The sequence below is a fragment of the Alexandromys fortis genome, unplaced genomic scaffold (genome assembly GCF_014885135.2).
Source record: "Alexandromys fortis isolate MF-2015 unplaced genomic scaffold, M_Fortis_MF-2015_v1.1 scaffold_337, whole genome shotgun sequence".
Lineage (NCBI taxonomy): Eukaryota > Metazoa > Chordata > Mammalia > Rodentia > Cricetidae > Alexandromys > Alexandromys fortis.
The window spans coordinates 434314-447823 of NW_026068253.1; the positions used below are offsets into that span (position 1 = coordinate 434314).

The following is a 13510-nucleotide window of genomic DNA, read 5'->3' on the forward strand; positions in this document are numbered from 1 at the left end:
TCCAGTTTCGTCAGTTTTTTTTTTTTTTTTTTTTTTTTCGAGACAGGGTTTTTCTGTGTAACAGATGTAGTTTGCCTGGAACTAGTCTTGTAGATCACACTGACCTTGACCTCACAGAGAACTACCTGCCTATGCCTTCCAAGCCCAGAGATTAAAGGTGTATGCTACCACCACCCAGTTTATTTTCAGTCTTTTTTTAAAAAGACACACTAAATTTATTAGTGACAAATAAAAATAAGAAAATAGAAAAAAAAACACAACTACCTAAATTCACAAATTCATAGCCTAAGAAAGTTTCTTTGTAAATAGCCATGCTGGGTGAGGCTCATGCTTTTTTCACTACAGCTTTAGAAATAACAAAAAGAAAAACATGAAATATTAGTAAAATCATTGCAGTTCACAAAGAGTAATTTAGCATCAGACTCTTCACAAGGAAAACTGTCGCGTTTAAAACATTTTTTTTAATTTTATGGTAGTGTTTCAGAAAAAATAATTAGTACATAGATAGCAAACGGCCCTGAAAATGTTAGTTTGTGATACTATGAGGTACCTACTGTCCCGTTATGCACAATGTGTTTAGAAAAAGTGACTGATGTCAAAAACTAAAATTTCACCTGTGTGAGTAGGTGTTACTCAAAAGCATAGATGCAGATGTGTTGTGTATATGTGTGTATTAGTAGGTATGTTTTGAGAGACAGTGGAAGACATAAGCATAAATATGGTTATATAAGATACAGATCCATTGAACTTGGAGTCTTTGTACTTGATAATAATTTTTAATAAATATTTTGAGTGGGATAACAAAATATAATTTAATTACCATACCCTTAATTTTGTATGTTTTCATTTTTAGAAATAAGAACCACTTTGTTCATTTTTAAAGTGCCAGTTTATTTCACTATTTTTGTTCAGACATTTTAGCAGCTCTTGCTCCCATGATGGTCTTTTTGTCACTTGGTATTTTGGAAACAAAACTAAGACTGAACCTCCACTGAGAAGCAGAAATTTTTGGGATGATGATGATTTCCAAGAGAGTAGTCTAGGTTATTCCTCAGCTTACAGTTATTGAACACCTGATCATCTGTTTCCTACCTCTGACATGATAGAATTATAGACTTCCTGCACCAGAACTCGTGGTTCTGTTTAGATACTAGGTTTCATTCTGAAATCAAGCTCACCTATAATCACTGTGTAGCTGACTTGCCTAAGTATAGGCAAGACAGACAACTAAACTGGCCAATAGTTTCTCAGTCATGTTGAGGTATAAAGGTTAAAGAAATGGAGCAGAAAAAAAATGAGAAGAGTTAGACTCACAAACGGGAAAAAATGTTTACATATTTCCTATGGGTACATATTAGTATGATGTGGAAGTGAATGTATAAAGTATATATACACCAGTGATCTCTAATATACACTAAAGTAAAAAAGCAAGCCACAAATCACCACAGCTGGGGAACGACATGTTCCTCTTTTATTAATGTTTGTTGCTATTGTAATACAGTGAATCATGGTGCTATTTACTGAGATTTGAAATCTTACAGGAGTCATCAAAACTGCCCTTCCAAACATGGATAGAGAGGCTAAAGACCAGTATTTGCTTGTCATTCAGGCAAAGGATATGGTTGGTCAAAATGGCGGACTATCTGGAACCACGTCAGTCACTGTGACCCTAACTGATGTCAATGATAACCCACCACGCTTTCCACGAAGTAAGTTATTCAATGAGATGACTAACTTTAAAAATATCTTTACAGTCTTTACATTTTTTCAAATATTATATTTCTTATTTATCTTTCTCTCATATATTATATCCAAGCATAGTTTTACCTTCCTCCTTCCATCCCAGTCCCTCCTGTGTCACCTCCACTCTCTGCCAGACCTATTCCTCCTTTCTCCTGTAAAAAAGGGAAGCTCTTCCTAAGATACTAATCAAGCACAGCATATGAAGTCACAATAAGACTAGGCACAAACCCACATATTTAGGCTGACTGAGGTGGAAAACGCTCCCAAAAGCAGACAGAAGACTCTTTTGATTTCTCCCAAATTTATGTTTTATCAAGAGCCTAATATAAGCTTTGACTATGTAATAACAAGGTTAATATGGAGTGGTAAAACATATTCATATTTCTCTCTAGATACAATACAATTTGCCTTGAATTAATACTTTGATTATGAATAAGTACTAATTGTAATTTGGAATTTATATTTATTGAAGTTTTCTTTTAGTTGATACTATGTATCTATAGTAGCTGTCAATTAGCAATGCTACCAATCTGTTCTATACAGAAAAGTTTTGCTTTGCCTGTAAGGATTTAGAATAGTAGTGGCTATTTTTAAATTAATTTGATTACAATTATTAACTTTTTAGATGCGTAAATTGGTGAGATTCATCTTACTTTAATCATGTGTTTGTTTTATGCTTTCAACAAGATCATATACACTGAACATTTTTTTACAGTTGCACTGTATTTCTTTCATGCATAATTAAATATATAAAAAGAATGCAAACAAAAGCATCAGAAATCCACAATCAGATGAGTTTCTATCCTAAGTGGCTTTTGATTAATCCAGAAATAAAAAGAAAAATAAAACTAAAATCCTGTGTCCCTAGGGTAGTTGTGTCCTCTTTATAAAGCTGTTTTATCCTATGCTTCTTATTTTCCAAGGGTTTGTAACATATGGAATTTCTTTAGAATGTTAAAGAGAATTCTTTCTTTCTTTCTTTTCTTTTCTTTCTTTCTTTCTTTCTTTCTTTCTTTCATATATATATATATATATATAATGTGCTATGACATTATTCTTCATAATCATCAACTCTTATCCTCTTCTCTTTTTCCTGGGACCTATTTCTTGCCAATGAGTTTACCAAATTTTGTTTGCGTGTGGCTCACTGCATTTACTTTGCTTTGCCTAAAAGAACATGGACAAATGGGGAGATCATAACTAGCAAAAAGTCATCTTGAACTTGACTTCTTTAAGGAGGAGACTCCCTTTTTCCAGCCACTCTTAACTAGCATTGGCTTAAAACTCAGCATTAGGAGGTCTGTCTGTGCAATGTCACTAAAGTGTTTGTCCAGTAGAAGCAGGGAACTCAATTCCATACCAAGAGAGAAAATTAAATCATATGAAACAACCATTGTGAGTTACTTTGCAAATACTTATCCTTTTTTCTCAATTAAAAATAAATATTTAGATATTTTAATATTTGTCTCATTTTACAAGAACGATTATGGTAGTTCCAGAAAACAAAAAAAAAGCTTATTATTATTATTATTAAAAACCCCTTCCCTCCATGTCATTTATTGCTTACTATGGGAAGAAAGAAGGGGATTCAGAAAAGAATGCTATTACCTTAGGTGCCTTGTAAAATGACTGTTTTTCTCTAAAATTGGTGAAAGGATGATATCTCTTTCCTGACAAGGAGCCCAGGTTTTCCAGTGTTTCAGAACCTCTCTTGGATTCTAAAGTGAAGAAACCCAAACACTTATAATATTGTTTGTCTTTCTCTACAAATTTGTTACTACTTAAATCTTTGAGTTTTGCAAAGAATACCTCCATGTGTTGGAGGAAGCCAGTAAAATTTTACAGATATATAGCAATCATTTTAAAAACTGTAGTACTTAGTATTCAAAAATTGCAGTCCAAAATAACAGTGCTCCATTTCTTTTCTACATTCCACTTAAAGACAGTGTGCCCCTTTTATATTCCAAATTGAAAATGAATCATGGATTTACAACTAATGGAATATGAAGTAAAGTTCAAGAGGCAAAGAAAATAAATGATTAGAAGAAAATATTCAAGGATAATATTCCTTACTTGCATCCCTATTTTCTTCCACACCCTCCCTCAAAATTTGCTTTTTATCTGGAAGGGGTAAAAATGATTAAGAAAGCAGTGAAACAAAAGGTTATATTGGTCTTTTCTCTTTTTATTTTTTTCATAGCTTTTAAATAATGTTAATTATTCTTTTTCACAGTTATGTCCAAAATCAGGGCTATAGAACTCACAAATTCACCTCTTCTCTCTAACAGAATATTAATGTTTTACAAGTAGACTTATATTGCCCATTCCACAGGTGCTTTTTCAGTTTTGTGGAAGTTTTCTTGTAAATGATATTAAATAAATACCAGTGTTTACTTATTGGAAATATTACTCATGCCTTTTGAAATTTGTAACAGGAACTGTTTTATTGTTTGGTATTATGGTGGTGATTATTATATCTAAATGATAAATTATATTTAATAATTATACTTTGATTATAAGTTTAGTTTCATTACTGTAGAAAACATATTTCTCATACATCTAGCCTGAGTTTCTTTAGGTAATCTGTTTCTTACTTGTCATTGCTAAACCATCAATCTCAAATTCCTTCAGGCTTCATCAAACATCATTTATTTTATGTTGTCTTAGCTTTTCCATTTTGGGAAAATGAAACTATAAAATATTATGAAAAAAGTCTGTAGTTTTTAGAAGAGGGTGATTAGAATGTTCTGTTCATTCTTTAATTTGACATTTCACAGGATCTTACCAGTACAATGTCCCAGAATCTTTGCCTGTGGCATCAGTTGTAGCCAGAATTAAAGCTATTGATGCAGATATAGGAGTTAATGCAGAAATGGAATACAAAATAGTGGATGGTGATGGGTTGGAGATTTTCAAGATAACTGCTGACAAAGAAACACAAGAAGGAATCATTACAATACAAAAGGTAATGTTTCCATTGTTATTTTTATTCCATAAGGATGACGTCATGAACTCTCAGACTACAAGATCTGCTTTGATGCAAAGATGTAATACACATATTAAATGTCATACAGACATATTGCTATTTTAATTTATTTTTTAATTTATATTTAGGTTTCAAATTCTGTGGGAATTTGAATGGCATTTTTAGTAGTTCCTGTTAAATCTATTCCACTGGGAAAAATATTAAAATGATCTAAAATCATGTTCCAATTAGACCACTTCCAAATGTGTGCATTTGAATACCCACAGAGAGAGGGAAATGTTCCTTTCTTGATTATTCCACTAATAGGACCTTAAATTCAACCCAAATTCATTTTATGCAAGATGACTACTAAATCCATCACATGTAAAAACAATATTCATATAATTTGAAGAAACAAAGTGATGAAATCTTGCTGCATTAGTAATTACTTTAAAAAAAACATACAATAATTTTGAATTGAGAAATTTATAGTAAAAGTGCAAGGCAGAGCCGGGCGATGGTGACTCACACCTTTAATCCCAGCACTCGGGAGGCAGAGGCGGGCGGATCTCTGTGAGTTCGAGACCAGCCTGGTCTACAGAGCTAGTTCCAGGACAGGCCCCAAAGCCACAGAGAAACCCTGTCTCAAAAAAAAAAAAAAGTGCATGGCAATTTTTATTCAATTATAATCCATCTTTTACAGGAAATCACAGATAAAATAGCAGTATAACAGAAAATATTATTTCTTTACATTGGCATATTTAAATTACTCCCAATTTAATAAAAAAATATTAAATTGATTAAGTGTGGGTACTTTTAACCTTACCTCTTTTTGATGTTTTAAATGTCAAATTACAACATATGTTTGTTTTTAGGCCCATGGGAAAACATTTCTTCAATTATTTCCTGTGTTATTTGCTGTTTAAGATAACATGTAACAATCTTTGTGCAAACTTTTTAATAAGTAGTATAGGCCAACTATATGTAATGTTTTTCCTTGTCTAAAATACAAGGAATGCAGTAAAGTACAATCTGTGTCAAGGATTTCAAAGAATTTACAAAAACAATATGGTAATATTTTAGAATTTGAGAACACATAGAAAGTATTTTTATTCATTTCATGAATCTCTTTTATACATCTTAATATACATGTTATAAATAATTGAAATTATGTTAGGCATGGGATATTTAACTCAATACCAAAAAACTTAGAGGATATACACAATTTTTCATTCATTTTAAATTGCACTTTTATTAAGTATGTGTTTGTGATGGCATGGAGTAACCAGATCTAGGTGCATGTGAATGGACTTGTATTTGGACCTTCCATGGTGATATGTGAAGATTAGAAGACAATGTTCAAGATTAGCTCTTTTCTTTTTCTATGTGGATTCAAACTGAGGTTCTAGGTTTGTTATTAGGAAATCTTACTATCCAAAACTCTTAATTTTTAAATATTAAATTATCTCCAATTTAATATTTAGAAAAATATTAAAAAGGAATAGAAAAACTAGGTAGAAACCATGTCATATTAAAGAATTGAGTTAATGAAATGAACTTCAAAGGAAAACACTGTTCTAATATTCAACAAAAAACCTTCCATTATATGAGGCTGTCTGTTGGTATGTGTCAGAACAATTTAGAGTTACTGAGTCACATATTTTTCTGGATCTTTGCATAAATAACATTAAGTTATTGTTTATTCCATCTAAATTATGAGAACATTAATGTCTCACGATGGATGAAATGGTTATGTAACAAATTGTAGAAAATTTTTAAACTGGCTTGATGATATTGTTTTACTATATTAAATTCTTATTTATTTATTTATTTATTTATTTATTCATCCATTCATTTATTTTTCCATTCAAAAATTTACACTTCTTCCTCTCCTTCCATTTCCCTCCTGCTGCCCCNGAAGTCCAAGGCCCTCTCCCCCATATCCAGGCCTTTGCATCCAAATAGACTAGGATCCCAAAAAGCATTACATGCAGTAGAAACAAGTCCCAGTGCCTTTATCAATGGCTTCTCAGTCAGCCCCCATTGTCAGCCACATTCAGAGAGAGAGTCCAGTTTGATCACATGCTCGTTCAGAACCGGTCCAGCTGGATTTGGTGAGCTACCATTAGAACAGGCACACTATCTCAGTGGGTGGACCAACCCCTAGCTGTCCTGATTTCCTTGCTTGTCTTCCTCCTTCTGCAATTCAACTGGACCTTGGGAACTCAGTCCTTTGCTCTGATGAGGGTCTCTGTCTCTATCTCCATACATCGCCAGATGAAAATTCTATGGTGATAATCAAGATAATCGTCAGTGTGATAGTGGGGCAAGGCCAGTTCAGGCAGGCACCCTCTCCTCTGCTGCCAAGTACCTAGCTGGGGACACCCAGGATCCCCTCTAGAGCCAAGTCTCTTGCCAACCCTAAAATGGCTCCTTTAATGTATATATCTTCATCCTTGCTCATATATTCTCCCTTCCTCCATCTCCACTCTCCCAATCCTCCAAGATCTCTCCAGTCTTCTGTCTCCCTTCTCTCTGCCACTCTCTACTTCCCCCATCCTCACCCCTACCCCTACCCCCACTCCCAAGCTCCCAACTTTTGTCTGGCGATCTTGTTTGTTTCCAATTTCCAGGAGGATCGATATATGTTTTTCTTTGGGTTCACCTTATTATTTAGTTTCTCTATGATAGCGAACTATGTATGGGCTTAATGTCCTTTGCTTATGGCTAGAGTCCACTAATGAATGAGAACATACCATATTCATCTTTTTGGGTCTGGGTTAACTCGGTCAGGATAGTGTTTTCTATTTCCATCCATCTGCATACAAAATTCAAGATGTCATTATTTTTTACCACTGAGTAGTACTCTAATGTACTCTATTCCACACTTTCTTTATCCATTCTTCCACTGAGGGAGATCTAGGTTGTTTCCAGGTTCTGGCTATTACAAATAATGCTTCTATGAACATAGTTGAACAAAAGCTTTTGTAATCTGATTGGGCATCTCTTGGTTATATTCCCAGGAGTGGTATTGCTGGATCGTGAGGTAGATTGCTTCCCAATTTCCTGAGAAACTGCCACACTGATTTCCAAAGTGCTTGCACACGTTTGCATTCCTACCAGCAATGGATGAGTGTTCCCCTTACTCCACATCCTCTCCAGCATAGGCTATCATTGGTGTTTTTTCATTTTAGCCATTCTGACAGGTGTAAGATGGTATCTCAAAGTTGTTTTGATTTGCATTTCCATGATTGCTAAGGAGGTTGAACATGATCTTAAGTATCTTTTGGCCATTTGAACTTCATCTGATGAGAATTCTCATTTCAGTTCAGTACCCCAGTTTTTTAATTGGGTTAATTAGAATTTTAATGTCCAGTTTCTTGAGTTCTTTATATATTTTGGAGATCAGACCTTTGTCTGATGCAGGGTTGGTGAAGATCTTCTCCCATTCAGTAGGATGCCTTTTTATCTTAATGACAATGCCCTTTGCTTTACAGAAGCTTAAAAAGGAAACACATTATCTAAATTTTCCAAATCTTTTTTTAAATTTTTATGACAAATATATTTATATAGAATGAAATCTTATAATTGTCAAATAATTAATGCATCTTATGTATTTTTAGGCTAGTGGAAAAAATCTGAAAAGAATATATGCATTTTATAGTCTACTCTATTTCTTAGAAAAGGAACTGATACAAATGTTCAAATAACTCATGAAAATTATGCTTTACGGGTTTTATCTTATTTTGGTTGTAGAGCACTAACATTTAATAAAAAGGTGTCTTTCCCTGTCTAAAAAATTAAAATTTTATAATGTTAATTACTTTTAATTTTTTTATTTCCTTCTCAAATCCATTTTATTAATTCCTTCTAACACTAATAAATTCTTATTTATGTTAATGGACAAATCTTTACTTGTGCCTATGAATCTGAAAGATTTTCTTCATCTAGTTATTATTCAGTAATTTATCATTACAAATATCAATAAGATACTATATGCAAGGCTACATAATTTTCATAGATTTGTATTTAGCTAAATATATGATCAATGATATTGATAACTAAAACCTAGTTTTATTTTCTCTTTCCATTTCTAATGTATGACTTATTGCTAGCTGGAGGGGTGGCAGTCTCCAGTCAGCACAGGGTATGCAAAAAAAGTCCATAAATGTTTTAAGTGCTTAGGAAAAATTATTATCTATCTGAGAGCTAAACCTTTTCTATCTGAGGGAAAAGTAAGGAAACAATTACCCTTTCTGATAGCAACTTTCTCTTTTATTTTATCTTTAAAATTGCTCTGTGAAAAATCTCTTCTGCTCCTCTACATAGCTCTACCCAGCTAACTCTGCTTAGCCTCTACATATCTAATTTGACTCCCTTCCTCGCAATGTCTTCTTCATAGCTCTACAGAGACTCTCTCACAGCCAATCTCTAGAAATTATATGTTACATTTTCAGGTCCACACCCATTCTCATAATATAAGACAAGTCACACAATATTTCTCACATTAGAAAGGTGACACTGACTGACAGTATATAATACTTTGCCTTGTAAGTAACAAATAGGGTTAGGGTTCTCAGGGTTTCCAGACAATATACCAACAGCTACTTGGCTGAACTTTCAGCCGATATTCTAAACTGAGGCTGGGACTACATGCAAAAAGTCAACTGCTGAGGAGGTTATGTCTACTGCAGTTGCCTCAAGCTCAAACATTAGATCAAAATAAACAACTGGGAAAGTGACATTATGTATTTGTCTCTAGGGGGAACCAGATATTTGTTTCTATGGGCAACCAGGTTACTTTGAATTTGTTTTGCAGTCTAAACTTAGCAGTCTTTGTGACACTATTACTTTCCTTTGTCTGTCTGAATAATGAAAACTATCTTAGTGCCATTTCTATTCAAGGAAATTAAACAATTAAGCATAAATTATCTTCCTGATTATCCACAGTTATATGTGTGCTCAAAAGATGGAATATATATATAATACATATATTATATATATGCATATATGATAAATACACAAACAATGGGAAAACACATATAGCTAATATTAGGGAAGGAATGCAGTTTTTAGGGAAAAAATAAAATGACACATGAGAGAAGTTACAGACAGAAACAACTGATCAGTAACTCCATGGCTTTTACAGGGTGGGTCAACCTGCTGAACACTATTTGTCATCTGCTGTATACTTCCATGACAGCTCTCAGCAATGGATGATAACTTAAAAAATCCTTATTTTCTTATATAATGGCAGCAATATTTTTGAAACTCTTAAGCACACATGGTGTAAAGAAGTACCAGAAGAGATGTACTGCAATGTTACAAATTTTATGCCATAAAATAAGAAAAAAAAATGATTGAAGGTAAAAGAAAAGAACATTGAATATAAACCATTTCCTACCTGTAATGCCATAATTTAACAAGCCAGAAAATATTACTGAGCAATAAAGCAATTTTTGTTCAATTTGAAATAGTATGTATGAAAAATTAAATTTAACACCTATATATCAAAGATCATCATAATAGTTCTAAATTTAAAAATGAGCAAAGAACACTTAGCTGTGGAATCCTAACATGATTTTTGTACTAATCTAAACTTACTAAAATAAATTTTATTTCAATAGCATTTCAACTGAGAATTCAATAATAATAAATTAATTTTAAACATGCTTCCTAAATTTACCTTCAGTAAAAAGACAGATTGATATGCTTTCTAAATTTTACCTTTATTTAGAATACATTCTTAACATAATGATGAGAGCCATTAAAATGTAAAATTCACCATTCTAGGGCAGAAACGAGCATGACTCACACACAGTGTTTCTGTCAAATGTTGTTGTTATTAGCCTATAATTGTAGATTTACATTGAGACAGGATACCAAAATTTTGGCTAATCAAAATAGTAATTTTTAAAGAACCAATGGCACCTATATGGTGTGGGATTCCCCTCTGTATGTTGTGAATGCATGGTTAATAAAGAACTGTCTTGGCCTGTGATAGGGCAAAAGAAGAAAGCTAGGTGGGAAAAAACTAAACTGAATGCTGGGAGAAAGGAAGCAGAGTCAGAAAGAAGCCATGGAGACACTGCTGTAGACAGACGTGCTGAAATTTTGCTGGTAGACCACAACATTGTGGTGATGCACAGATTAATTGAAATTGGTTAAATTAAGATATAAGAGTTAGACAATAAGAAGGTAGACCTAATGGGCCAAGGAGTGATTTAAATAATATAGTTTCTGTGTGATTATTTTGGGGCTGAGCAGCTAGAAACTAACAAGCAGACCCTTTCCCTACAATAAACTGGCACCAATGTGGTTGATGAAAGTCCACTAAAAGTCTGTGAGGGCTTGAAATGGAATTATATACACAAAATACAGAGTTTAAAACAGCTTCTTGCTGTTTACTGGTGGTATGCTGTAGCTCCTTCAATAGAGGTTTTCCTGATTCAGAGCTAGTAGAAAAAAAAAAAGCCACATTGTTTTGAAATGCCAAGTTTCTGGGCGGTGCTGCCAATGTGACTACTGGCTCATTCAAGAGACAGAGCATGTAAATGGGGTTTGTAAGTAGCCTGTTACAAACTGCTTAATGATATGACATAGACCCACTGCATTTCTGTAAATGGGGCAATGTACATGGCTCTCAGAGGCAGTGAACTGTTCTGCCATGTTGGGCTGCTTGGGGCAAGTAAACAGTGCCATATTTCCCTTATCAATAGTGCAGGTTAAGGTTTTAAGAAGCACTCTAGGACAGTAAAGAATTATAGATGCAAAATAAGACAGACTCAGACATAAAAGAACTCTAAATGCGACACAGTGTTGGATAACATATATATCTACTCTTCATAAAGGATTGTGTATATACAGCTCATTTAAAAATATAATCTATAATTAAAAAATATAGGTTAATGGATAATCATCTGTAATAGTCAAGCTTGTAGACATGTTAGATTTTCTAGATATACAGAGATGTATTACAGATGGATAGGCATTCTTCAAATCTTACAGAGATCTTCAGAATATGGCATTTAAAATGTTTAAGAATTTAGAATGTTTCATGACAATGAGACACATCTGCTCCTGGCAACACCAATTGCTTCAAGCAGAAGATGGACATTGAAGAGGCTCCTTATGGAGTTTGTTAGCCATTTGGGCAAGAAACTGCTCGTGCCTGGGCTGCTTAACAAGACATGCAGAACCTACAGAGAAGTGGCTGCTGAACTTGCCTAAAGGTGAGATGGTCCTCTAGGTTTTCTGCTTCATGAAAGAGTGTGCCAGACATTCTAGAGGACACAGAAGAAAGTAACTGAGAAACTGCTAATATAGACAGAACTATCTTTGAAATTTCCTGCTTCATGGAAAACTCTGACAGATACTATGGGCCTGTAGGCAGAAGATGGATGCCCCAATGATACAGAAGAACTCTGGGTGAATGTCCAGGCAGTGAGATGTCTCTGTCAATTCTAGAGTTTTGCAAGTTGCTTACTTCCTGGTAACTTAGATAATATTGTATCCTTATGGAGACTTTAATGGAGTTGAAGAATTTATAGTTATATTTATAGTGTTCTTTAGATATGATAAAATATAAAGCTGATATAAATATTATAACTGTAATTGTTGATTGATACCTGTTTTGATATATGTAATTTTACTGTATTTTAGAGAGAACATTCCTTTTTGTTTAAACAGAAAAGTGGAGGTGATATGGGATTCCCCTCTTATGTTGTGAATACCATTGGTTAATAAAGAATTTTCTTGGCCTGTTATAGAGCAGACAAGTAGAGCTATTTGAGGAAAGCTAAACTGAATGCTGGGAGAACCAAGGGAGTGTCAGGAAGAAGCCATGGAGCCATTGCCAGAAACAGATTTTACTGGTGGGCCACAACCATGTGGTGAGCCACAGATTAATGAAAGTGGATTAAATTAAGATGTAAAAATATAGCCAATAAGAAGCTAGAGCTAATGAACCAAGCAGGGATTTTCTTGTTTTATATCAATTTAAATTTTATTTCCAAAAGTCTTCATTCTCAAATGACTTTCTAAATGACTAGCTTATTTAGACAAGGAGAATAAACACTACATTTAAAATAATCAAATTATTTATAAATATTAATGCATTCAAAATAATTTATTTGTTAAATAAGAAAACTTCCTAATTACACTTTCTTTGGTAAAACTTGGTTAATAATGTGGTCCATAAAGTGATCTGATTTCTTCTTCTTCTTCTTCTTCTTCTTCTTCTTCTTCTTCTTCTTCTTCTTCTTCTTCTTCTTCTTCTTCTTTGTCTTTTGGTTTCTGGAAACAAGATTTCTTTGTAGCTTTGAGGTATGTCCTGGACCTAACTCTTGTAGATCAGGCTGGCCTCAAACTCACAGAGAACCGCCTACCTCTGCCTCCCAAGTGCTTGGAATAAAGGTGTGCACTACCATTGCCCAACTTGTTCTCTTCTTCTTTAAACAGTAACAAAGGGGGGACAATTTCCCTATATATCTAGTTTCTTTAAAAGAAAGTAAATGAACAAACGTGTGCTTGCTCATGTCTCCCAAATAATCAGAATTACTCTAAAAACTCAGATGTTCCAATTTTGTAAATATTCTGCTTTCTGCATTGTCTTAAGCTCAGTGAGTGTGGTCATTATCTAAGACTTTGCGTAGGGTCTAAGAATAATTTGGATGGTACTCAATTGCTTACTCTGATTAAAGCTCTCAAAAATCTTGAATATTCTCTATAAAGAAGTAGCTGGACTCTATGCTATGTTAAAAACTCATCCATTCTCTCTCAATTCGCAAGTGTAAGTGCTCC

At 33.7% G+C, this 13510-nt stretch overlaps 1 protein-coding gene across 4 annotated transcripts in view; it reads left to right on the forward strand.

Annotated features, from left to right (window-relative positions):
- Nucleotides 1-13510, forward strand: part of Cdh7 (cadherin 7) — a 151123-nt gene that overhangs the window by 69054 nt on the left and 68559 nt on the right. For all 4 annotated transcript variants that reach the window (XM_050131463.1, XM_050131467.1, XM_050131465.1 and 1 more), the window contains 2 exons: nucleotides 1542-1709; nucleotides 4521-4708. In XM_050131463.1, coding sequence (XP_049987420.1) covers nucleotides 1542-1709; nucleotides 4521-4708 — 356 coding nt within the window. The remainder of the gene's footprint in view (nucleotides 1-1541; nucleotides 1710-4520; nucleotides 4709-13510) is intronic.